Genomic DNA, 23579 nt, shown 5'->3' on the forward strand with positions numbered 1-23579 from the left:
AACTGTACATTGGAATAGTACTGAACAACAGAAACACGTAAGATATAGGTGAATCTGACAAAAGATTATGTTGGATCTTACACAAAAAAAGCATCCAATTCTGAAACAGGTAAAAAATAATCTACTTTGATAAAAATAAACAAATAGCGGTTGCTTTGTGGCTCAGGAGGTGGAGCATTGCATTTTGTAAGCAAGAGGTCCCAAATTCAATCCCAGTCATCATATGTGCCAGAATGATGCTCTGGTTTGGTTCTTCCTTTTCTCTCTCTCTTTCTCTCTCTCTCTCTTTCCTTCTCACTCTCTCTCCTCCTGTTCCCAAATGAAGAAGTGGTCCAAGTGGTAAAATTGAACATATGAAAGGCACAGATCTCACAAAAATTAATTAATTGGTCAAGTATTTAATTAAATGAATGGAAGAGAGCCTGTACACAAGCTGAAACAAAACCTGAGCAATGGTTAGGACAGAGACTGACTCTCTGCCCATCTGCACTTACTACAAAACAAATCTGACTGATAGTCTCTAAAGATCTGTACGAGATAGAAGTATTTCTAGGTTGATCAACATACGTTTCCCACTGTCTAGCACATGGTAACACTTAAAGAATCACTGAATGACTAAATAGTGGTAAACAAATTTAGGATTTAGTAACAGTAATGGATAACAGTCACCATAGAGTATAGAAGATGAATTTCTGAAGGTGTATCATATCCTTTTACAATGAAAATTAAACTGCCAATCTATTTGCAAGGCATATCTTCTAAGCTATCACATTTGAGAAATAATGAGGTGTAGCTCTAAGATAATGAGCTTTGAATGTGAAGTCAAACAGCACTGGATTTGAATTCAAACTCCACTTCTTACATACAAGTGTGACCTTACCACCCAAAAACAGCACAATGTCTACCTCATAGTATACAATAGATGAGATCATGTACATAAATCCTTTTTTTAAATTTTTTTAATTATCTTTATTTGTCCATTGAATAGAGACAGTCAGAAATCGAGAGGGAAGGGAGGGATATAGAGGGTGAGAGACAGAGAGACACGTGCAGCGCTGCGACACCACTTGTGAAGCTTTCCCCCTGCAGGTGGGGACTGGGGGCTTGAACAGTTCTTGTGCATTGTAACATGTGAGCTCAACCAGATGCGCCACCACCCAGCCCCCCCACCGTGTACATAAATTCTAAAGATAGTAAGAGCTCAATCAACTGAATACGAGTTTACTTTCTCAAGATGCCTCCTAATTCTTGAAACAGTATTCACGGGACTACACCTCAATGTATACAACTAACTAACTAGTCAATGAAAATTCCTTCAAGAAAAATATTATTCCAGTCTCTCAAAATACAAATTGGGCCGGATTCGACTTCCGGAGGCGGAGCTACTAGCAGCAGATCGCTTTCTCTCCTCTCCTCTCCTCTCCCGGATCAACTAGGAATACCAAAGGAGACCACCCGGACCGAAACAAGACAGGACTAGAATGACCACAGAAACCCAGTAAATCACCCGTGAGTACAAACACGCGTGGCTGGTGACAGAGAGGAGAGAGGGGCCTAAGGAGAGATTAAGTGACTGCTAACAGTTCGACAGTCTGTCAGTGGAGACACCACCTCCAGTCTGCTCCACCAACAAGGGGACAGCTGAAGGGAGGAAAGGACTCCCCAGAGACTCACCAAGTACAATTCTGAGTCTCCATTGCTACTACCCTCAGAATCTGGAGCAGCAACAGGGAGGGACACCAGGGCACAGAGATCTAACCGGGAAACTCAGGAGAAGACCTATACCTCGGTGGCATAGCTGAAGGGCTGTGAAAGTCTCTTTGCATAACCACTGGATTATCTCTGCCACACCCTGCTTTATCTCTTGGTCAGGAGTCATTGATTAAGCCAAGAAGCCTATTGATAGTTTAAAAGCCCTCAGGCTACCATAGCCTACAGGGGAAAAAAAAAAAAGGCTTTTACACCACTGAACTCCAACTCAGGGATTGAAAAAACTGTTAACTTATATAAAATGGTTAAAACAACAAGAAAAAATAATGGAGACTCGAACCAGGACAAGAGTCCAGCTAAAAGTCCTCCAGAGGGCGAAGCACAAAACAATGAGTTCAACATCCAAACATTAGCTAAGGAAATAATAACAGGAGTGAGTAAAGAATTTGAAAAAATTGTAATCAGAACTGCATGAACAACAAATGAGAATATGGAAGAAAATTCTAATAATCTCATGGTTATTAGAGAGCTGAAAGCTGAAATTGCTGAGCTAAGAAGGCAACTAGCTGAACAAGCTAAAACAGTATCAGAGCAGGGCAACAAAATAGATGAACTCCAGAAAGCAGTAGAGGGCAGAGAGAATAGAATCAATGAGGCTGAAGACAGAATTAGCAAGATTGAGGATGAATTAGAGACAACTAAAGAAGAAGTAAGAGATCTCAAAAAGAGATTAAGAGATGCTGAAAACAACAACAGAGTCCTATGGGATGACTTCAAAAGAAACAATATACGCATTATTGGCTTACCAGAGGAAGAAAGAGAAGGGGAGGAAGAAAGCATTCTCCAGGCCATAATAGCTGAAAATTTCTCTAGTCTAGACAACACCAAAGACATAAAGATTCAAGAAGCCCAGAGGGTCCCAAACAGAATTAACCCAGACCTAAAGACACCAAGACATGTCATACTTAGATTGGAAAGGAATAAGGATAAAGAGAGGATCCTCAAGGCTGCAAGAGAAAAACAAAGAGTCACCTACAAAGGAAAACCCATAAGATTAGCAGCAGACTTCTCCATACAAACACTACAGGCCAGAAGAGAATGGCAAGATATCTATCGAGTGCTCAATGAGAAAGGCTTTCAGCCAAGAATACTATATCCTGCTAGATTGTCATTCAGACTAGATGGAAGCATCAAAACCTTCTCAGACAAGCAACAGTTGAAGGAAGCAACCATCACCAAGCCTGCCTTGAAAGAAGTTCTGAAAGGTTTCCTATAAACAACCAGACCACCACAAATAGAACACATATCAAAACACTCTAAAACTCTACAAGAATGGCGTTAAAATATCTTCAATCTTTGATATCAATAAATGTGAATGGCCTGAATTCACCTATTAAAAGACACAGAGTAGGAAGATGGATCAGAAAACACAACCCAACAATATGTTGTCTACAGGAAACTCACCTAACGTAACAAGACAAACACAGACTTAAAGTGAAAGGATGGAAAACTATCATTCAAGCCAATGGCCCACAAAAAAGGGCAGGAACAGCTATTCTCATATCTGACATGATAGACTACCCTATGATCCTGCAATTCCTCTCCTGGGGATATATCCTAAGGAACACAACATATCTATCCAAAAAAAAATCTGTGTACACATATGTTCTTGGCAGCACAATTTGTAATAGTCAAAACCTGGAAGCAACCCAGGTGTCCAACAACAGATGAGTGGCTGAGCAAGTTGTGGTATATATACACAATGGAATACTACTCAGCTGTAAAAAATGGTGACTTCACCGTTTTCAGCCAATCTTGGATGGACCTTGAAAAAATCATGTTGAGTGAAATAAGTCAGAAACAGAAGGATGAATATGGGATGATCTCACTCTCAGGCCGAAGTTGAAAAACAAGATTAGAAAAGAAAACACAAGTCGAACCTGAAATGGAATTGGAGTATTACACCAAAGTAAAAGACTCTGGGGTGGGTGGGTGGGTGGGTGGGGAGAATACAGGTCCATGAAAAATGATGAATGAAATAGTGGGGGTTGTATTGTTGAATGGGAATCTGGGGAATGTTATGCATGTAAAAAAAAAAAAAAAAAAGAAGTAGAAATGCAAAGCAGAAATTGACTGAGTTTGGAGTATGGCACCAAAGTAAGAAAGCAGAAGTACACTAGAGTTTGCAGTGAGTACCTCCCTAATACTTCCTCTCCACTTTTCCAAGCTTTGGGACCAGGATTGCTCAACAATTTGTTTGGCTTTGTATGTTAACTCTCTTTTCAGTCACCAGGTTCCAGGTGTCATCAGGATGCCGGCCAGACTTCCCTGGATTGAAGACACCACCAATGTGTCCTGGAGCTCAGCTTCCCCAGAGACCCATCCTACTAGGGAAAGAGAGAGGCAGACTGGGAGTATGGACTGACCAGTCAACACCCATGTTCAGCGAGGAAGCAATTACAGAAGCCAGACCTTCTACCTTCTGCAACCCTCAATGACCCTGGGTCCATGCTCCCAGAGGGATAGAGAATGGGAAAGCTATCAGGGGAGGGGGTGGGATATGGAGATTGGGCGGTGGGAATTGTGTGGAGTTGTACCCCTCCTACCCTATGGTTTTGTTAATTAATCCTTTCTTTAATAAAAAATTTAAAAAAAAAAAAAATACAAATTGGGCCTAAGAATTACTTTAAAGAAGTAACTTAAATTATACAGAAGGCCTTTAAATTACTCAGAGACTAACATAAGTTAACTCTTAAACTATTAAATGTAATACCTCTAATTATAACTGAAACAACTGGGTAATCTGAATATTACCAAAGGAATGTCCAGTCAACATCCCTAATCACACAATGCCCAACCTTCTTGTTAAAGCTACCTTCAAATCTGTCAACAAATAGCACAATGGGTCAAAATAAAAGTCAGTCTAAGCCCAAAGCAGTGAAGACCCAGTGATAAAAGATGAAAAATAAATAAAAAGCTAAAAATATCAACTCTATATATCCAGGGGGAAGAGAGAGACTATATCCATGACAAGTCAGCAGAATTCTGCTGATTCCACAAAATAAAGCCAATTGTTTAAAAATCCAAATTCTAAATACCTATTAATTTGGTACATAATTATATTAGATGAAAGGCCAAAATTTTCCAAAGTGTACTTTTTAAAAACTATTTTACAGAAAGAGAGACCAGAGCACTGCACTGGCAATTAGTTTGCCAGGGAATTGAGCTTAAGGCCTCACACACTAAGAGCTGCAGTACTGCTGAGTCAAAACTAAATACATTAGGGGTAGCAAAATAGCCAGTTTAAAGCAGTGAACTTCCAGTGATGAAAAGAGGCATGGGGGGCGGGGGGGCGTGTAGAACAAATTAGATGTTTTAGGGCCAGAGAGAGCACAATGATTACATAATAGTCTTTCATGTCTGCCTAAGGTTCCAGAGGTCCCAGGTTCAATCCCTGATACCACCACTTGCCAGAGCTCAATAGTGCTAAGAGGTGGCACAGTGAACAGTGTGTGAGACTCTCTAGCATGAGGTCCCAAGACTTCTATAGTCTGTTTCCTCATCTGTAAAATGAGGGAAATTTTAATCATCATAAATATCATAAGTTACCATAACAAAACCAGATCTTATTTATTTATGTATTTATTTTAGAGGCAGAGAGAAAGTGGAAGAGGCTACAGCACTGATCTTCAATGCTGTGGGCATGGGGTTGAAACCTAGGTCACACACATTGTCAAGCAGCACACAATCCAACTGAGCTATTTTGTCAGCCCCCAAAACAAGCCTTTATTATGTAATGTCAGTCACGATTCCTGACACTGTATACATCATTTACACTCTCTCTACTACCCTCCTTGTTCCTTTTGTCTCCTGACTGGTACAGTGCTACACACGTGGCAGTCTCTGAGCAAATGCTTATGAAATAGACAGGTAAGACCTTACTAAAAGTAAGACTACATTTCACATCAGCTTGCATGCTTGAAAATATCTTTCAGAGATTCAATCATCTTCATACTTACAGGGATGCTCCAGACCTGCATTCCATCACTATAGCCAATCATAACCAGCAAAGGCGGCTCATTCCCAGTGCTATGTATTTCATGAAATTCCAGATTTCTTGATATATCTGCATTAGAAATAACAAAGAAGCAAATTCAAAAGGCACAATGTCAACCAAGACTTTCTAAAACAGTCTAACAACTGTTTACGTGTGTGTGTGTGTGTGTGTGTGTGTGTGTGTGTGTGTGTCTGTGTGTGTGTGATGATCAGGGTTTTGCCACTCTAATAGAAAGAGACAGATGGGGATCTAAGTACCTTTGGCTAGAACAGGTTGATGGTTTGGTGGAGGGTAAAATATACTGACACCTATTATCTTGGGGAAATATAGAAATGTACCCTTGTGACAACAAAAACCTGTAAGTCAACAACATTCCCTCAAAAAATGCTCTTGAAATTGGAAAAGAAATGAAGAGAACAAAGGGAAGACACACAACATCAAAGCTTCCTCCAAAGCAGTGGGGCCAGGCTTAAACCTGGTGTGTGCACAGAGCAAAGCAGGCACACTATCCTGATGAGTTATTTTGTTAGCCCAAGTAATAATAACAATAATTAGTAGTAGTAGCACCACCACCAGGGTGATTGCTGGGGCTCTGTGCCAGCACTACAAATCCATAGCTCCCAGGGGCCATTTTTTCCTTCTTCTTCTTCTTTTTTGGTCTTTCTAATTGTTATTAGATGGGACAGACAGAAACTGAGAGAACAGGGAGACAGAGAGGGAGAGAAAGATAGACACCTGCAGACCTGCTTCACTACAGGGACTCCAACCCAGGGGTCCTTGCACTTGGTAAGATGTGCATTTAACAGGGCGTGCCACCACCCACCCACCCCAAAATTAATTTTTAATTAAAATTAAGCGCAGGGCCAGGGCTCACCCAGTAGACTGCTTACATTACTAAATTCCAGGCCCAGGATTCAGATCCCAGAAATACATGGCTGTCCTGTAATATATCTCATTTACTTTCTCTTTCCCCCTTTCTGTAATTTTAATTTAATTTTTTAATATTTACTTATTTGATAGGACAGAGAAACTGAGGGGGGGGGGAAGAAGCAAGAAGAAAGAGACACTTGTACCACATACACTGAGTCCATGAGACAGCTCAGTGATACCTTATATAAAAGGTCTTAAAAGAGAGGGAAGGGACGTTAGAAGTACCACAGCACTGCTCCACCATCCATGGAGCTCCTCTAGTACCTTCTATGGTTTCCCTTGTAGTGTCAGCACTCAAATCCAGGAAAAGCAAATACTCTGCTGGGTAAGCTGTCTCTCACCCCCCCACCACCACCTCTACTGTTCACACGTTTGTTCATGTGGTACAAGCAGCTCTTGATACTATCGAGCACTAACATTTTCATGTTATTTAATTTTTTTAACTTTTTTAAAAAATTGTATTAAATCTAAACCCTTAAATATATTTCTTCCCCACCCCCTTATTTCTTGTTTGGACAGAGACAGAACTTTAGAGAGAAGGAGGCGATATGGAGGGAGGACGAGAGGGCGGGGATAGAGAGCATAATGGTTATGCAAAGAGACTTTCATGCCTGAGGCTCCAAAGTGCCTAGTTCAATACCCACCCCTCTTGCACCACCATAAACCAGCTGGCCCACTGCTCTGGTAAAAACATGAGAGAGAAAGAGAGAGCACGAGTGCGCAGGCAAGCGCTAAAAGATACCTACAGCACTGCTTTGCCACTTGTGAAGTTTCCCTGTTGATGGTGGGAACATGGGTTAAACCTGGGTCCTCTAAAACTGCAATGTGTGTACTATATCAGGAACACCACCCACCACTGGCCCCTCATATTTATTTTACTTGTTATTAAATCAAAAAGGCCCTCTAATATTGACAGCTACAATGCAAAAACACATATCCAGGTAGGGCAGCGAAGTCTGAAAGCAAAAGGAAAAGGTGATTGATAACAAAAAATGAAGAAAAAAAAAAGATGAGGAACAGTGAAAATATTAATAAAAAAGAGAAAATAAATTTGATTATTATGAAAAAAAAAACTTAAATACAGTAAGTTTTCAAAGAGAAATCACAGAAGGAGGTTAAGTAATCACCTAATGTTTTATTCTCCACAAAAGGGCCCAACAAGCTGTTGTTATTTAAAAATGTTAATGTGATACCAAGACCTTACTCATGAATTGATACCACTACTGAATGACCTTTGTCTGGGCTAATTTTCACATTAATTTATTTTAGAGGGAGAGAAAGAGACACAGACATAGAAAGAAAAGAGATACCACAGCACCATCCTACCTACCATCCTTGGACACTGGTGACAAACTGAAATCCAGGGACTCACACATTCTAACAGGTAATCTGTCTCCCTACAAGTTGTTATTCTTTTTAAAAAATTTTTATTTATTTATTTCCCTTTTGTTGCCCTTGTTGTCTTTTTATTGTTGCTGTAGTTGTTGTTATTGATGTCGTCATTGTTGGATAGAACAGAGAAATTGAGAGAGGAAGGGAAGACATAGAGAGGGAGAGAAAGATAAGACACCTGCAGACCTGCTTCACCATCTGTGAAGTGACTCCCCTGCAGGTGGGGAGCCGGGGGCTCAAACCAGGATCCTTATGCCGGTCCTTGCGCTTTGCGCCACATGCGCTTAACCCACTGCGCCACCGCCTGACCCCCAGTTGTTATTCTTTTAAATGAACAGGCTAGGAACTGGGTGGTGGCATGCTTGATTGATCGCACATGTTACCATGTGCAAGGATCAGGGTTCAAGCCCCCATTCCAACCTGTAAGGAGGCCACAAAGTAGTGAAGCAGGGCTACAGATAGCTGTCTCTCTCCCTCACTATCTACCCTTCCCCTCTCAATTTCTGTCTCAGTCCAAAATAAAAATATACATATCTTAAAAATTTTTAGAAACAAACAGATATGGGGCTGGGGAGACAGTGTAATAGACAAAAGACTTTCATACCTGAGGCCCTAAGGTCCCTGGTTCAATCCCCGGCACCACAATAAGTCAGAGCTGAGCATTGCTCTGGTTGGTTAGTATCTCTTTCTCTCTTCATTAAAAATAAGTAAATAATAAAATAAATTAATTAATAAATAAACCAGCTGTAGGGAATCCAAATGTCTAAATAAACAATTATGCAGAGTTGACAATTAATGTCTCTCGCCATAGACAGTAGCATCCTTTAAAGGAGAATACAATATCACATGTTAAAAGTTGTAGAAGAGATAGACTCAAAGTATAAGAACAATCAAGGTCCAGAGTGTATTTAATTGGGAATTTAATGCAAACCACTGACTACACAGGTGATAGAACTGCTAAAAAGTCCAAAAAGAAGAAGAAAAGGAATTGTAAAGCAACCTTTCATGGTATGTGTGCTCAACCAGGTGCGCCACCACCTACCCCCAACGCCATCCAAATTCTGCCAGAAGATAAAAAACAAGGCAGCCAGATACATGAAAGTAACCTGGGATGAAGAGATAGCTTTCTAAGTATAGCATGCCCCCTTCTAACAATGGAGCCCCAATCTCAAGCCCTGGCACCAAACAGGGCTACTATGACACAGGAATTCCGCAGAGAGCTGTCTCTTCCTATCTTTGTAATAAAAACAATTTGTCTGTTTGTTGGTTGGCTGGTTTTGTTTTTATCAGAGCACTGATCAGCTCTGGTTTATGGTGGTGTGGGGGACTGAACCTGGGACTCTGGAGTCTCAGGCTTGAGAGTCTTTGCATAACCATGATGCTATCTACCCCTGCCCTAAGGCGCCTTTTTTTTAAAGTTTCTTAAGTATGTATTTTTTCACTTTTTTATTATTTCTTATGGTATCAGAGTGTTTTTTAAATTTTTTTATTTATAAAAAAGGAAACATTGACTAAATCATAGGATAAGAGGAGTACAACTCCACACAATTCCCACCACCAGAACTCCGTATCCCATCCCCTCCCCTGATAGCTTTCCTATTCTTTAACCCTCTGGGAGTAAGGACCCAAGGTCATTGTGGGATGCAGAAGGTGGAAGGTCTGGCTTCTGTAATTGCTTCCCTGCTGAACAAGGGCATTGACAGGTCGATCCATAAGGCAACCTTTTTAACAACAGCATGAAGCCATTACTATTTGTGAGTTAGGGAAGGAGTGCAGGATGCTAGAGCTACCTGGTAGAAACTGGAATGTCAACCAAACTGCTCAAAGGAAGCAAGAACTGCAGAGAAAAAGTAGCCACTGACAAAGGGAAATAACACTCTTCCTTTTCTCCTATCTTACTTAGTTCAATTGCTCACCAATGCCATCCAAATTCTGCCAGAAGGTTAAAAGAAAAAAAAAAAAAAAGGGAGCCGGGCAGTAGCGCAGCGGGTTAAGCGCACGTGGCACCAAGTGCAAGGACCGGCATAAGGATCCCAGTTCAAGCTCCGGCTCCCCACCTGCAGGGGAGTCACTTTACAGGTGGTGAAGCGGGTCTACAGGTGTCTTTCTCTCCCCGTATTCCCCTCCTCTCTCGATTTCTCTCTGTCCTATCCAACGACAGCAACATCAATAATAACTACAACAATAAAACAACAAGGGCAGCAAAAGGGAATAAATAAATATTTAATAAATAAATAAATAAATAAATAAAATTTAAAAACAAACAAGGCAGCCAGATACATGAAAGTAACCAGAGCTGAAGAGCTATCTTTCTAAGTATAGTGCGCCCCCTTCTAACAATGGAGCCCCAATCTCAAGCCCCAGCACCAAATGGGACCACTATGACATGGGAATTCCACAGAGAGCTGATCAATGCTGTCTCTTCCTATCTTTATAATAAAAAACAATTAAAAAGTTGGCCTGGGAATAGTGGAATTGCACATGTTCAAGGCCCCAGAAACACACACACGAGAGAAAGAGAGAGAGAGAGAGACGGAGACCGAGACCTGAGCAAAGGAAAGAGTCTGCTTTTGGAAGCAGACCAACTTCAAACAAACACATATTTCACACGTCCCAAAAAAAGTTAAAACCATACCATTTAAATCTGCATTTTCAAATCTGACCCAGATTATTTTCTCCTTTTCTTCTGTTAGAGGTGTTCCACTATAAGCCTGCATGGTAAATAGAAATATTTGAATAAAAATTTTACAGTTCTAACATTACTAATATACAAAATAAAAGGTAATTTAAATATAAGTAATCCCATCCCTCCCTTTTATTTCACCAATCCTACATCTTAGAAACTAGCACAATTTTTAACATGTTTACTCCCAAACACATTTATTTATAATCTTGGTTTAAAAAAAAAAAGAGGTTTTGACCTATTAAAGAATTGCAGAAGCCTAAAATATAATAATATATTTTATATATTATTTATAATATAAATTATATTATATTATAATGAAGGGTTTATAATGAAGGGTCATAATAGTTCAAAGGCATTTAAAAAAACTAAGTCATCCCTGTACTAGCAACAAATATGAAGACTTAAGAAAAAAAAATAGAGCTGGGTGGTGGTGCACCTGGCTGAATGCACATACTACAGTGCACAAGGACCCAGGTTCAAGCCCCCAGTCCCCACTTGCAGGGGGAAAGTTTGTGAGTGGTGAAGCAGTGCTGCAGGTGTCTATTTCCCTGTCTATCACCTTCTAGATTTCTGGCTGTTACTATCCAATATGTAAAGATAATAAAAAAAAATTTAAAAAGAAAACTAACATTTGTATCCACTTACCTGGAAATTTGTTTTCCAACTAGGATTCACGCTAGGTCTCCCCAACTGCAGAATTCCTCCACTCCCCCCAATGATTTTTTTTTTTTAATTTATTTATTATTGGATAGAACAGAGAGAAACTCAGAGGAGAGGGGGAGGAAAAGAGGGAGAAACAGAAAGACACCTGCAGCCCTGCTTCACCACTTGTGAAACCTTCCCCCTGCAGGTGGGGACCAGGAACTTGAACCCGGGTCCTTGCACACTATAATGTGTGCACTTAACCAGATGTGCCACTGGCTGTCCCCCCTTTCTTTCTTTGAGAGACAGATAAGAGAGACACTGAAGTACCAATCCACCAGTTGTGAAGCTTCCCCCATGCAGGAGCTCCAAAGTGGTAGCCAGAGGCTTGAACTCAAGTCCTTGTGCACAGTAAAGTGTGCACTCTAAGCTATCTTCCAACTCCCAACTACACAGATCTTAAGAGTATTACTTTTTTTCTCAAGTCCCATTTCAGGTGGAAAGCAGGTCAGGACTGGAAGTGTAAAATAAAAGTTGAATACAATTTTAGTCTCTTATCTGGCTTTTAGACCCAACCTATCACTTAGTTCCCTCCTCTGGGAGATACACAAAGATAAGTGTAAACAGCCTAGGGATAGTGTCAATGGTACCAGTCAGTATTCTTTTTTTTTTACACCACAGCACTGTTCAGCTCTGGTTTGTGGTGGTGTGAGAGATTGAACCTAAGAATTTGGAGCTTCGGGCATGAGAATCTCTTTCATTACCATTATGCTACATACCCCCAACCAGTTAAAATCAGTTCTGCAGAAAATTAATTTAGAATGTTTAGAAAGAGCTGTGACATTTTCAATTGCAAAGTGGTGTTCAGGTGCCTGAGGAGATGGCTCAGTGGTATTTACATCAATGTCCTCCCAGAAACTTCTTCAAGGAAGTTCATCTACGCCGATGACATCTGCTGTGCAACTCAGGCATCAAAGTTCGACATCCTCGAGGAAACACTCACGAAAGACATGTCTCTGATATCTGATTACTGTAAAAAATGGCCACTAATCCCTAGCACTGCAAAAACGGTATCATCTGTTTTCCATCTACACCATGCCTCGGCCTCGCGTGAGCTTAATGTGCAGCTTGGCGATACGAGAATCCGGCATGAAGCCCAGCCAGTCTATCTTGGCGTTACTCTCGTTCGCACTCTGTCATTTCACAAACATCCCCATAAAAACTGCAGCAAAGGTGGGCACGAGGAATAACATCACTGCAAGACTGGCCAGCTCCTCATGGGGCATGAGCACTTCCACACTACGATCATCATCTCTGGCATTATGCTATTCCACTGCAGAATACTGTGCCCCAGTATGGTTCCGTAGCCCCCATGTCCACTTGGTCGATTCCAAATTATATTCCTCCATGAGGATAATTTCTGGAACCATCCGTTCCACCCAGTTCCATGGCTGCCAGTTCTTAGCAACATCGCCCCGCCAGATATTCGTCGGGATGAGGCATCATCTAAGTTCATTTCCCACATCTACGCTCGACCGCACCTGCCAATATACGCGGATATCTTCGCCCACCCTGTCCAACGCTTGACATCTCGTCACCCAATCTGGTCCCCTATGCCTACACTGAACTTCTCTGTTCCAGACTCTTGGAAACAGAGTTGGCAGTCAGCTGAGGTAAAGAACAAACACCTCATCACAGACCCCTGTAAGCGTCAACCCGGCTTTGACCTAGCACGTTATGATTGGGCCCTCCTCAGTCGCTATCGAACAGGCCATGGCCGGTGCGCCGCTATGTTCCATCGCTGGGGAGCCAGAGACGACCCGAACTGCCCCTGCAGCTCCAGACAGACTATGACCCACATAGTCAATGACTGCCACCTCTCCAGATTCAAAGGAGGTCTCGAAACTTTACATCAGGCTCAACCTGACGCTGTTGACTGGCTACGGAAGAAGGGCAAACGCTAGTAGTAGTAGTAGTGGTAGAACATCAAACTTGCATGCTTCAGACTCCTGGTTCAATCCTGGTGCTAGATATACCAGAGTAGTGTTTTGGCCTCCTACCCTCTTTCATAAGTAAACAAATCTTTAGTAAATAAATAATGAGATAGACAAAGGGCAGTTAACTCATTTGGAGAAGAGAAAAACCTGTCCTAGAACTCATACATAATTCAACTTAGGGGCCAAGAACTGGTGCATCTGTTTGAGCGCACACATTACAGTGCACAAAGATCCAGGTTAAAGCCCCGGGTCCCCACCTGCAGGGGGAAAGCTTCTAAAGTTGTGAAGCAGGGCTGTAGGTGTCTAGGTGTCTCTCTCTTTCCCTCTCTATCTCTCCCTCCCTTCTCAATTTCTGTCACTATCCAACAATAAATGTTTAAAAAAAAAAAAATCAGGGTGGCGCAAACTGCAAGGATTGGCGTTAAGGATCTGGGTTCCCTCGGCTCCCCACCTACAGAGGGGTCGTTTCACTAGTGATGAAGCAGGTCTGCAGGTGTCTATCTTTCTCTCTTCCTGTCTTCCCCTTCTCTCTCCATTTCTCTCTGTCCAATCCAACATCATCATCAATGACAACAATGATAAAAATAACAAGGGCAACAAAAGAGAAAAAAAAGCTTCCAGAAGCAGCAGATTCTGAACTCCAGCAATAGCCCCTGGAGGCCAAAAAAAGGGGGGTGGAGTAGATAGCATAATGGTTATGCAAAGAGACTCTCCTGCCTGAGGCTTCAAAGTCCCAGGTTCAATCCCCTGCATCACTATATAGTGCACAGAACAGCATAAGGATCCTGGTTCGAGCCCCCTGGCTCCCTACCTGCAGGGGAGTCGCATCACAGGTAGTGAAGCAAGTCTGCAGGTGTCTATCTTTCTCTCCCCCTCTGTCTTCCCCTCCTCTCTCCATTTCTCTCTGTCCTATCCAACAACAAAATCAATAACAATAATAAAACAAGGACAACAAAAGGGAATAAATAAATATTTTAAAAAATCTTTCATGGGGACTGTTTGGTAACACAGCAGTTTAAATGCATATGGTACAAAACACAAGGAATGGCCTAAGTATCCCAGTTCGAGTCCTCAGCTCCACACCTGCAGGGAGGTCACTTCGCCAGTGGTGAATAAGGTCTGCCGGTGTCTATCTTTCTCTCCCCCTCTGTCTTCCCCTCTTCTCTACATTTCTCTATGTCCTATCCAAAAACAACAATAGTTATAACAACAATAATGACCACAACAAGGGCAACAAAATGAAAAAAATAGCCTTCAGGAGCAGTGGATTTATAGCGCTGGCACTGAGCCCCAGAGATAACCCTGGATGCAAAAAAAAACAAAAAATCTTTAATAAAAAAAGTTAAAAAATAGTAATAATTCAACTTTATCTTTACTAACCTCTTGTTCTTTTCTTCTTTGAAAACTACTTTAAATAAACCTTTTACTTTAGAAGAATTTTAGGAAAAAAAAACATAGAAGAATTTTAGATTAAATAGTACACAGAGGAGGGCCAGGCAGTGGCACACTTAGTTGAGAGCACACATTACAGTGCACAAGGACCCAAGTTCAAGCCCCTGGGGGGGCAAGCTTAATGAGTGGTGAAGTAGGGTTGCAGGTATCTCTGTCTCTTTCCCTCTCTATCTTCCCCTCCCTCTCAATTTCTCTGTCCTTATCAAAAAATAAACAAATATTTAAAAAAAATAGTATACAAAGGGGAGGGGATAGATAGCATAATGGTTATGCAAAGAGATTTTCATGTCTGAGGCTCCAAAGCCCCAGGTCCAATTCCCACACCATAAACCAGAGCAGAGGAGTGCTCTGGTCTTAAAAAAGAAAAAATGTTATGCATGTACAAACTACTGTATTTACTGTTCAATGTAAAACATTAATTCCCCAATAAAGAAATAAATTAAAAAAAAAAAAAAAGTACAGAGTACTCAGATACTCCCAGGTAGCCAGTTACCTCCAACATGAAATATCTAATCTAACCAGCTCTTAACTTAGGAGGACTTGTTAAAATTACAAAATTTAGCATTTGATTATTTCTATCAAGCTCCATATTATTTGGATCTTGCCAGCTTTCCTTTTCCTTTCTTTTCTCCTTTGCCAGCTTTTCTACTAATGTTCTTTTTCTACTCTACAATCCAGTCCAGGACATCACTAAAATTATCTTTAATGCTTACTTTATTTATTTATTACAAAATAGAGAGCCTTACATAAGAGAGAGAAGCCTGAGCACCCTCCAGTACATTTTATTTATTTGTTTGTTTATTTATTATTGGAGAGACGAGAGAAACTGAGTGGGTGAGCTAGATAGGGAAAGAGACAGAGAGACACCTGCAGCCTTGCTTCACCACTCATGAAGCTTCCACCCTGCAGGTGGGTGGGGACCAGAGACTTGAACCTGGGTCCTTGCACACCCAGGTGCACCACCACCTGGCCCCCACCCTCCAGTATATGCAACACTGAGGATAGAATTGGGAGGTTCAGATACACAACTCCCAGGCTCCCCAGTCATTCACACTGCACTGACAACAACCTCCTTTTGTTCTATATCAAGGTCCTCTCTAATCTGGTAATGGGAGTATAATTTTCTTCAGTCTAGCAGATTATGAAACTGCTTTATCACCTGTGGGATTACTTACATTCTCCCAATTCCTTTGCAACATCCTTTAATTTCTGGGTGATATACAAAAGAAAACAAAGTTGAAAGAGTCCTTTCAAGAAGTATATTGGGACTTTTCTTATTTTCATCAGAGCACTGTTGAGCTGTTTGTTTCATAATGGTGCTGGGGATTGAACCTGAGATCTCTGAGCCTCAGGCATGAAAATCTGTTGCACAACCAATCTGTATCTCCCCCAGCTGGCAAATGCTGGAAGATGTAAACATTTTCTCTTTGGGGATAAATAAAAGCTTCATAACACTGTATGTGTGCTTTTGCTCCTTCAAGTTTCCCTCTTTCTTTAGCACACCTAGAGTGTTTTTTGTCTGTTTTGACAGAGAGGGAGGGAGAGGGGGATGGAGAGAGAGAGAGAAAGACACCACAGAACCAAAGCTTCCTCTTATGTAGTGGATACCAGGCTCAAATCTAGGTCATGAACATGGCAAAGCAGCACACTATCCAAGCGAATTATTTAGCCACTCCTCCCATCTGGTGTTCTTTACTATTTTAATATTTATCTATTTATTTATTTATTTATTTATTCCCTTTTGTTGCCCTTGTTGTTTTATTGTTGTAGTTATTATTGTTGTTGCTATTGATGTCGCTGTTGTTGGATAGGACAGAGAGAAATGGAGAGTGGAAGGGAAGACGGGGTGGGGGGGAGAGAAAGACAGACACCTGCAGACCTGCTTCACCGCTTGTGAGGCGACTCCCCTACAGGTGGGGAGCCCAGGACTCGAACCGGATCCTTACTCCGATCCTTGTGCTTAACCCATTGTGCTACTCCCCAACTCCCTTTACTAAGCATTTTTAGGAAAATCCTCTGAAGTTGTCGACTAAAGCATTCGTTTGTAGCTTCTAGTGTGATTTCTGCAGGCTTGCACAAACAAGGCATTTGGCATGTGATATTGCCTCTCAGCTTCCTCAAACACTCCTTGCCCAGCTTGAGATATTTATTCTCAGTGAGACCTAGACACAAGGCTCCAGGTTCAAGCCCTTGCTCCCCACCTGCACCAAGGATGCTTCATGAGCAGTGAAGCAGGGTCGCAGGTGTCTCTCTGTCTCTTTCCCTCTCTCCTCCACTCTTCTCAATTTCTTTTTTTTTTTCCCTCCTCCAGAATTATTGCTGGGCTCGGTGCCTGCACCATGAATCCACCGCTCCTGGAGGCTATTTTTCCCCCCTTTTGTTGCCCTTGTTGTAGCTTCATTGTGGTTATTATTATTGCCCTCGTTGACGCAATTCGTTGTTGGATAGGACAGAGAGAAATGGAGAGAGGAGGGGAAGACAGAGAAGGGGAGAGAAAGACAGACACCTGCAGACCTGCTTCACCGCCTGTGAAGCGACTCCCCTGCAGGTGGGGAGCTGGGGGCTCGAACCGGGATCCTTACGCCGGTTCCTGTGCTTTGTGCCACATGCGCTTAACCCACTGCGCCACCGCCCGACCCCCTCTTCTCAATTTCTATCTCTAGCCAATAATAAAAATATTTTTTAAAATATTGTCATAAATACAGCTTTTAGATCAAAGGATGCAGCTAAAGTCTACCAGTCATCAGTGATATATGTTGAAGAAAATGAGAATTCGCTCTATTTGTGAAAATAAAGAAGCTGATACCAACCCAACAAATTTTCTCTCTTTGATATTAGTAATCCAGAGAATGTCTAGGATCCATAAATTCCCAGAATAAAGCAGAAGTTGAAAAATAATACCAGGAAATATTTATAATTTTCCAAAATACCAAAGGGGAGCTCTGAATTTAATAATTTAAAAGGGAGAACCAAGGCCAGCAAAATACTTCGTAGTTGCCATGAGTGCAACCCAAGTTCAAGCCCTATCCCACCAGTGGAGGAAGACTCAGTGCTATAGGTTCTTTTCCTCTCAATCTCCTTGCCTCTATTAAGAACAGTATTAAGTAAGTTAGAAATAAGTAAAGGGGAGACCATTAGAGCCAGAGATAGCACATACCTTATTTACACTGTGTGTGGCCCAGGTGCAGGCCCTGGAACCAGATAGGAGCTACTGCAGCTCCTGTGATGCACTATCTCATCCCCACACCTGTCTTTCTATATAAATGAAGAAAATAACTGGTCCAGAAAGAAGAAATCACATAGTGCTTAAACGAAAGCAGTTTATAGAAGAGTAAATCCTAGTATTATTTATTTATTTATTTATTTTCTTTTTTGTTGTTGTTGTTATTGACGTCGTTGTTATATAGGACAGAGAGAAATGGAGAGAGGAGGGAAGACAGAGAGGAGGAGAGAAAGACACTTGCAGACCTGTTTCACCACCTGTGAAGCGATTCCTCTGCAAGTTCGAGTCCCAGAACTGGGATCCTTGTGCTGGTTCTTGTGCTTCGCGCCCCATGCATTTAACCCGCTGCGCTAGCGCCCGACTCTCAAATCCTAGTATTTTATATACCTCTGTTGCCTACCATATCCAGTCACCCAGTTTGCTTCTAATGCCCAACTTTTCCATTCATTGCAACCAATGCTACTTCCACCGTCCTTAAGAACTGGACTTCTTCCTCTGCTATTCATTCCCTGACCAATTAAATGTTTAGTCTGTTCTATCATATTTTATATTTTATATTATTTTATTATCTCTAGCTGCTTCAAAAACCTGGACTGCTCTAATTTTTGTTGTTTGCTTATGGTTATTTTTCTCTCTTTAGTATTTTTTATTATCTTTATTTATTGGATAGAGACAGCAAGAAATTGAGGGAAGGGGGAAATAAGAGAAGGAGAGAGACAGACAGACACTTGCAGCACTGCTTCACCCCCTGCAAAGCTTTCTTCCTGCAGATGGGTACCAGGGACTCGAACCTGGGTCCTTGTGCACTACTACATGTGCACTCAACCAGGTGCACCACCACCTGGCCCCTGTAGTTATTTTTCTAATGTGGCACCTGGGAATGAAGCCATGGTCTCACATTCTCAATATGACTGAGTGGCTGGGCCAGGTCCTTTGTTTGGTCTGTTTAATTTTTTATTATTAATCATTTAACATTGCTTTACAAAACTGTAAGATTTCAGGAGTACAGGTACAACTCACTACACCAGTCACACAAGTTTCTGCACTGTTCCCATCCAAGTCCCCTCTCTCTTTTTTTTTTTTTTAAGAGCAGAAAGGGGAAAAGACAGACAGATAGGGGTAGACACAACACAGTAACAATTCCACCACTGTTGTCCTTAGTGTGCCCATGTAGTACTGAGGTTCAACCACAGAATTTCACATAAATAAAGCATGCGTTCTGCTGGGTGAGCTATCTCTCAGTCCAGCTTTTTGTCTGTTCGCTTATGGTGCCAGAGATTGAACCCTGGGTCTCATACATGAGAATCATGTGCTCTACCACTGAGCTACATCCCTGACCCCTTGACAGGCCTTTTTTAAGCACATTTCTCAAGAGAGGAAAGCATAAGCCAGCAAAAGAGCTCACTTGGATATTACACTGCACTGCCATGTACACAAATCAGGTTTGAACCCAACCCCTGAGGTCCCAGATTTAATCCCCAAGCCATGGCTCGAAAGTACTCTGGTAAAATTAATTAACTAATTAATTAAATCACATCTGACCACTGTATCAAGTAGTTAGTTCTAGCCTACCAGTGCTCAGGATATTAAACGTGAAAGTGTTTCTGAATATTAAAGTTGTTTAAGAAACAGAGCAGAGGTAGATAGCATAATGGTTATGCAAAGAGACTCTCATGCCTGAGGCTCCAAAGTCCCAGGTTTAATTCCCTGCTAAAGGCTGAGCAGTGCTCTGGTAAAAAAAAAAAAAAAATTAAAAAGTTAAGAAACACCATTTCAGTTTCCTTGACCAATGAGAAAACCTACTATTTCCAAAACCACAGACACTTACTTGTGGCACAACATCCTGGAGAAAAGTCACAACACTTTCCATGTAGGACTGTTCCCTGAAAAAGAATGAAATGGAAAAACTTTATGACATCTTTCTCTATTTACTTTTTTGTGATTAATAGTAGGCTACACTTTATGACAACATAGGACAAAATATGAATATCTCTGTCTGTAAGTTCTAATACATTCATGATTTTTTTTAATAGGGAAAAAAGGAATAATTCATGTGACCTGATATCTTGCCAGCTGGCTTTCTAGTTTCATGGTCTTTGTGTGTTATTAGATGTAAATGAGCTTGTTGACACTTTTAAACATCATTTCTTAGAAGTCATGCTATCCTGATTTGATAGAGAGAACTTCTAACATATATTTGAATAAGTGCTAATAGATTTAATCAATGCAGGACATTCCTCTTGAGTCAGAGTAGAAGAATGTCCTGGTTAGAGTCAGAAAACTTGCTGATGACTCAAGATGTAGTGATGTCCTCTTTGAATTGGCTATAACACTGTCCCTTACTTACAGAGAGTAAAAATATTTATGTACTTATAATCCCTTTCTCTCTTTTATATTTAAATTTTACTTGTTAATAAGCTTGACACAAGATTGTAAGATTACAGTGTGTAGTTCCACATCACACCCACCACCAAAGTTCTGTGTCCTCACCCTCCCACCTCTCAAAGACAACCACCATAGTTCTCACAAGTCTTAACAGTTGGCTTGCATCTGTTTTGTGTGGATTTTTTGTTTGTTTTTGGAAAGTTCACGTAAATGAGATCTCTAGATTCCACATGAGTGAAACCATCTGGTATTTTTCTTCCTTCTCTTTACCTATAATCACCTCCAGTTCCATCCATTTTTCTCTTTTGTTTTTAATTTTTTATTATCTTTATTTATTTATTGGACAGAGGCAGCCAGAAATCAAGAGAAAAGGGAGTGATAGAGAGGCAGAGAGACTGAGAGACACCTGCAGCACTGCTTCACCACTCATGAAGCTTTCCCTTTGCAGGTGGTGACTGGGGGGTTGAACCTGTGTCCTTGTGCATTATAACATGTGCGCTCAACCAGGAGTGCAACAACCTGGCACACATTTTCTCTTTTTACTAGAGGGCTGCTCAGCTCTGGAGCAGCTGTCAATCTTTTTTAAGATCACTTTATTGAAGAAATGATGGTTTCCAGGACTGCTGTTTTAAAGGGGTACAGTCCCATATCTCCTCCAGATAGGGGTCAGTGTATCTCCCCCTCAACCAAATCTTCACTTTCCTCCACCAGCGTACTGGGTCCCCAAGCCTCCCCAGCCTCTCACTCCTATTCATTTATTTATTTGAATTTTTTTGTTTATTCTATTTTTATTTTTCAGATAGAAAAAGGGGGGGCAGGTGGTGGCGCACCAGGTTAAGCACACATAGTGCAAAGCACAGAGACTGTAGCAAGGATCCTGGCTCCCTACTTGCGTGGGGATCGCTTCACAGGTGATGAAGCAGGTCTGCAGGTGTCTCTGTTTCTCTCCCATTCCCTGTCTTCCCCTCCTCTCGATTTCTCTCTTTCTTATCCAACAACATTAAAAAATGGTCTCCAAGAGCAGTGGATTCGTAGTACAGGCACCAAGACCCAGCAATAAAAAAAAAAAAAAAGGCAGAGAGGAACATCCCATACAGCAAAGCAGCACACTACCCAAGTGAGCTCTTTTGCTGACCCTAACCTCATTTTTGTGACACTATTCTCTTTCAATCACGTGCACATATTAGGGAGTTGGGTTTTTGTTTGTTTGTTTCTTTGTTTTTTTGCCACCAGGGCTATTTAGAGATTCAGTGCCTGAGCATTTCACTGCTTGAACCGATACCCCCCTTTCCCTCTTTCTATAAAAATAATTTTTATTTACTTATTAACAAAAGAGAGAGTGGGGGGATAGCATAATGGTTGTGCAAACAGACTCTAATGCCTGAGGCTCTGCGGTCCCAGGTTTAATCCCCCGACTACCATAAACCAGAGTAGTACTCTGGTAAAAAAAAAAAAAAACATAAACAAACGCACTAACAAAAAACCCAGAAAATCATTCTAATACATGCAATAAATGCCAGGGAATAAACTTGGACCTCATATTTACAAGACCTGTGCTTTAATTGGCTGAGCCATCTCCCCAGTTTCTTTTATTATTATTATTTATTTTTCCTTTTGTTGCCCTTGTTGTTTTATTGTTGTAGTTATTGTTGTTACTGATGTCAGCTGTGTTAGATGGGACAGAGAGAAATAGAGGAGGGGAAGACAGAGAGGAGAGAAAGACACCTGCAGACCTGCTTCACTACCTGTGAAGCGATTCCCCTGCAGGTGGGGAGCTGGGGGTTAGAACTGAGATCCTTACGCCAGTACTTGCACTTCAGTTTCTTCTTTTAGAAAATAAATAAATAAAGGCTGCTCCCAGCCTAGAGGGTGAAAGAGACAGAGAAAAGAAGAGGTACTTGTTTTGCTCCATCACTCAAACTTCCTCTTTGCTGGTAGAGAACCAGGTGATTGAACCCAGGTCTCCAACTGCAGGGGGAAGCTTCCCAAGTGGAGAACTGGTACTGCACATGTCAGTCTCTCCCTCTCCCTACCCTCTCCATTTTTCTGTCTCTATATAATAAACATAAATGAAATATATTTTTAAAGAATTCCAATAAAAACATCAGATTTCAAGCAACTAAAATGTTTTATTTTTAAAAAAAAGTTTTATTTTAAAAATGCTTATTAAAGTCAAGGAGATAACACAATGGTGATGCAAAAGACTTTATGCCTGAGGCCCCAGATTCAATCTTCAGGTAACACCACTAGTCAAAGCTGAACAGAAAACAAACAAACAAACAAACAAAAAAAAAACACTTGACAAACTGCTTTTAAAACATGTGAGAACTAGAGGTTATCTTTGGGAGGTGGAAGGGTGGGGACACAGGACTTTGGTGGTGAGTGTGGTATGGGACTACTCACTGTAATCTTACAATCTTGTAACAAAACTATTAATAACAAATAAAAAAAATTGCACAAATATAGAAATGTAGCCCAACCCAGGTTCAAGCCCAGTTCCCACTTAAAGGAAGCTTTGGTGATGTGGTCTCTCACACTCTCCTCTCTGCTTCTCTCTTATCTAAAAATTTAAAATATGTACATAGAAATGTACATATTCACCACAATGACTTATAAACCTTGAGTAAGTGATACAGTCAAGTCATAATCTAGTTAGCATACACATGCATATAAATATAAATAGGTGTCACAAAATACTAACACAAACCATTTTTCTATTACATTCTACTTGATATTACAAATAAATTATTTTTAGCATTTATTTAAGGTTTACTAAATTTATTTGGGAACACAATGATTATTAAATCTCGAGTTCCTTAATATTTACCATGGTAGTTTTCATGTGCTTTATAAATATATTAAATATATCAACTTAGCCCATGAATAAAATACCTTTTACTTAAATTGGCCTTGACAATAATATTAAATATCCCGTAAAGCCACACTTAAAATATTTTACAAAAGTAAACACAATTCAGAAAGATAGCCTGAGGTCAGGGAGATAGCATAATGGTAACTGAAAAAGGCTTTCAAGACTGAGGCTCTGCGGTCCCAGGTTAAAATCCCTAGCACTACCATACATCAGAGCTGAGCACTGCTGTGGTA

At 40.9% G+C, this 23579-nt stretch overlaps 1 protein-coding gene across 12 annotated transcripts in view; it reads right to left on the reverse strand.

The window, feature by feature from the left end:
* The window catches only part of BCAS3 (BCAS3 microtubule associated cell migration factor), a 654611-nt gene that overhangs the window by 629022 nt on the left and 2010 nt on the right, over positions 1 to 23579 (reverse strand). For all 12 annotated transcript variants that reach the window (XM_060203882.1, XM_060203884.1, XM_060203878.1 and 9 more), the window contains exons 3-5: positions 19918 to 19972; positions 10725 to 10800; positions 5730 to 5836 (exon numbers count right to left, since the gene is read on the reverse strand). In XM_060203882.1, the coding sequence (XP_060059865.1) occupies positions 5730 to 5836; positions 10725 to 10800; positions 19918 to 19972 (238 nt within the window). The remainder of the gene's footprint in view (positions 1 to 5729; positions 5837 to 10724; positions 10801 to 19917; positions 19973 to 23579) is intronic.

Source organism: Erinaceus europaeus, chromosome 12 (genome assembly GCF_950295315.1).
Source record: "Erinaceus europaeus chromosome 12, mEriEur2.1, whole genome shotgun sequence".
Classification (NCBI taxonomy): domain Eukaryota; kingdom Metazoa; phylum Chordata; class Mammalia; order Eulipotyphla; family Erinaceidae; genus Erinaceus; species Erinaceus europaeus.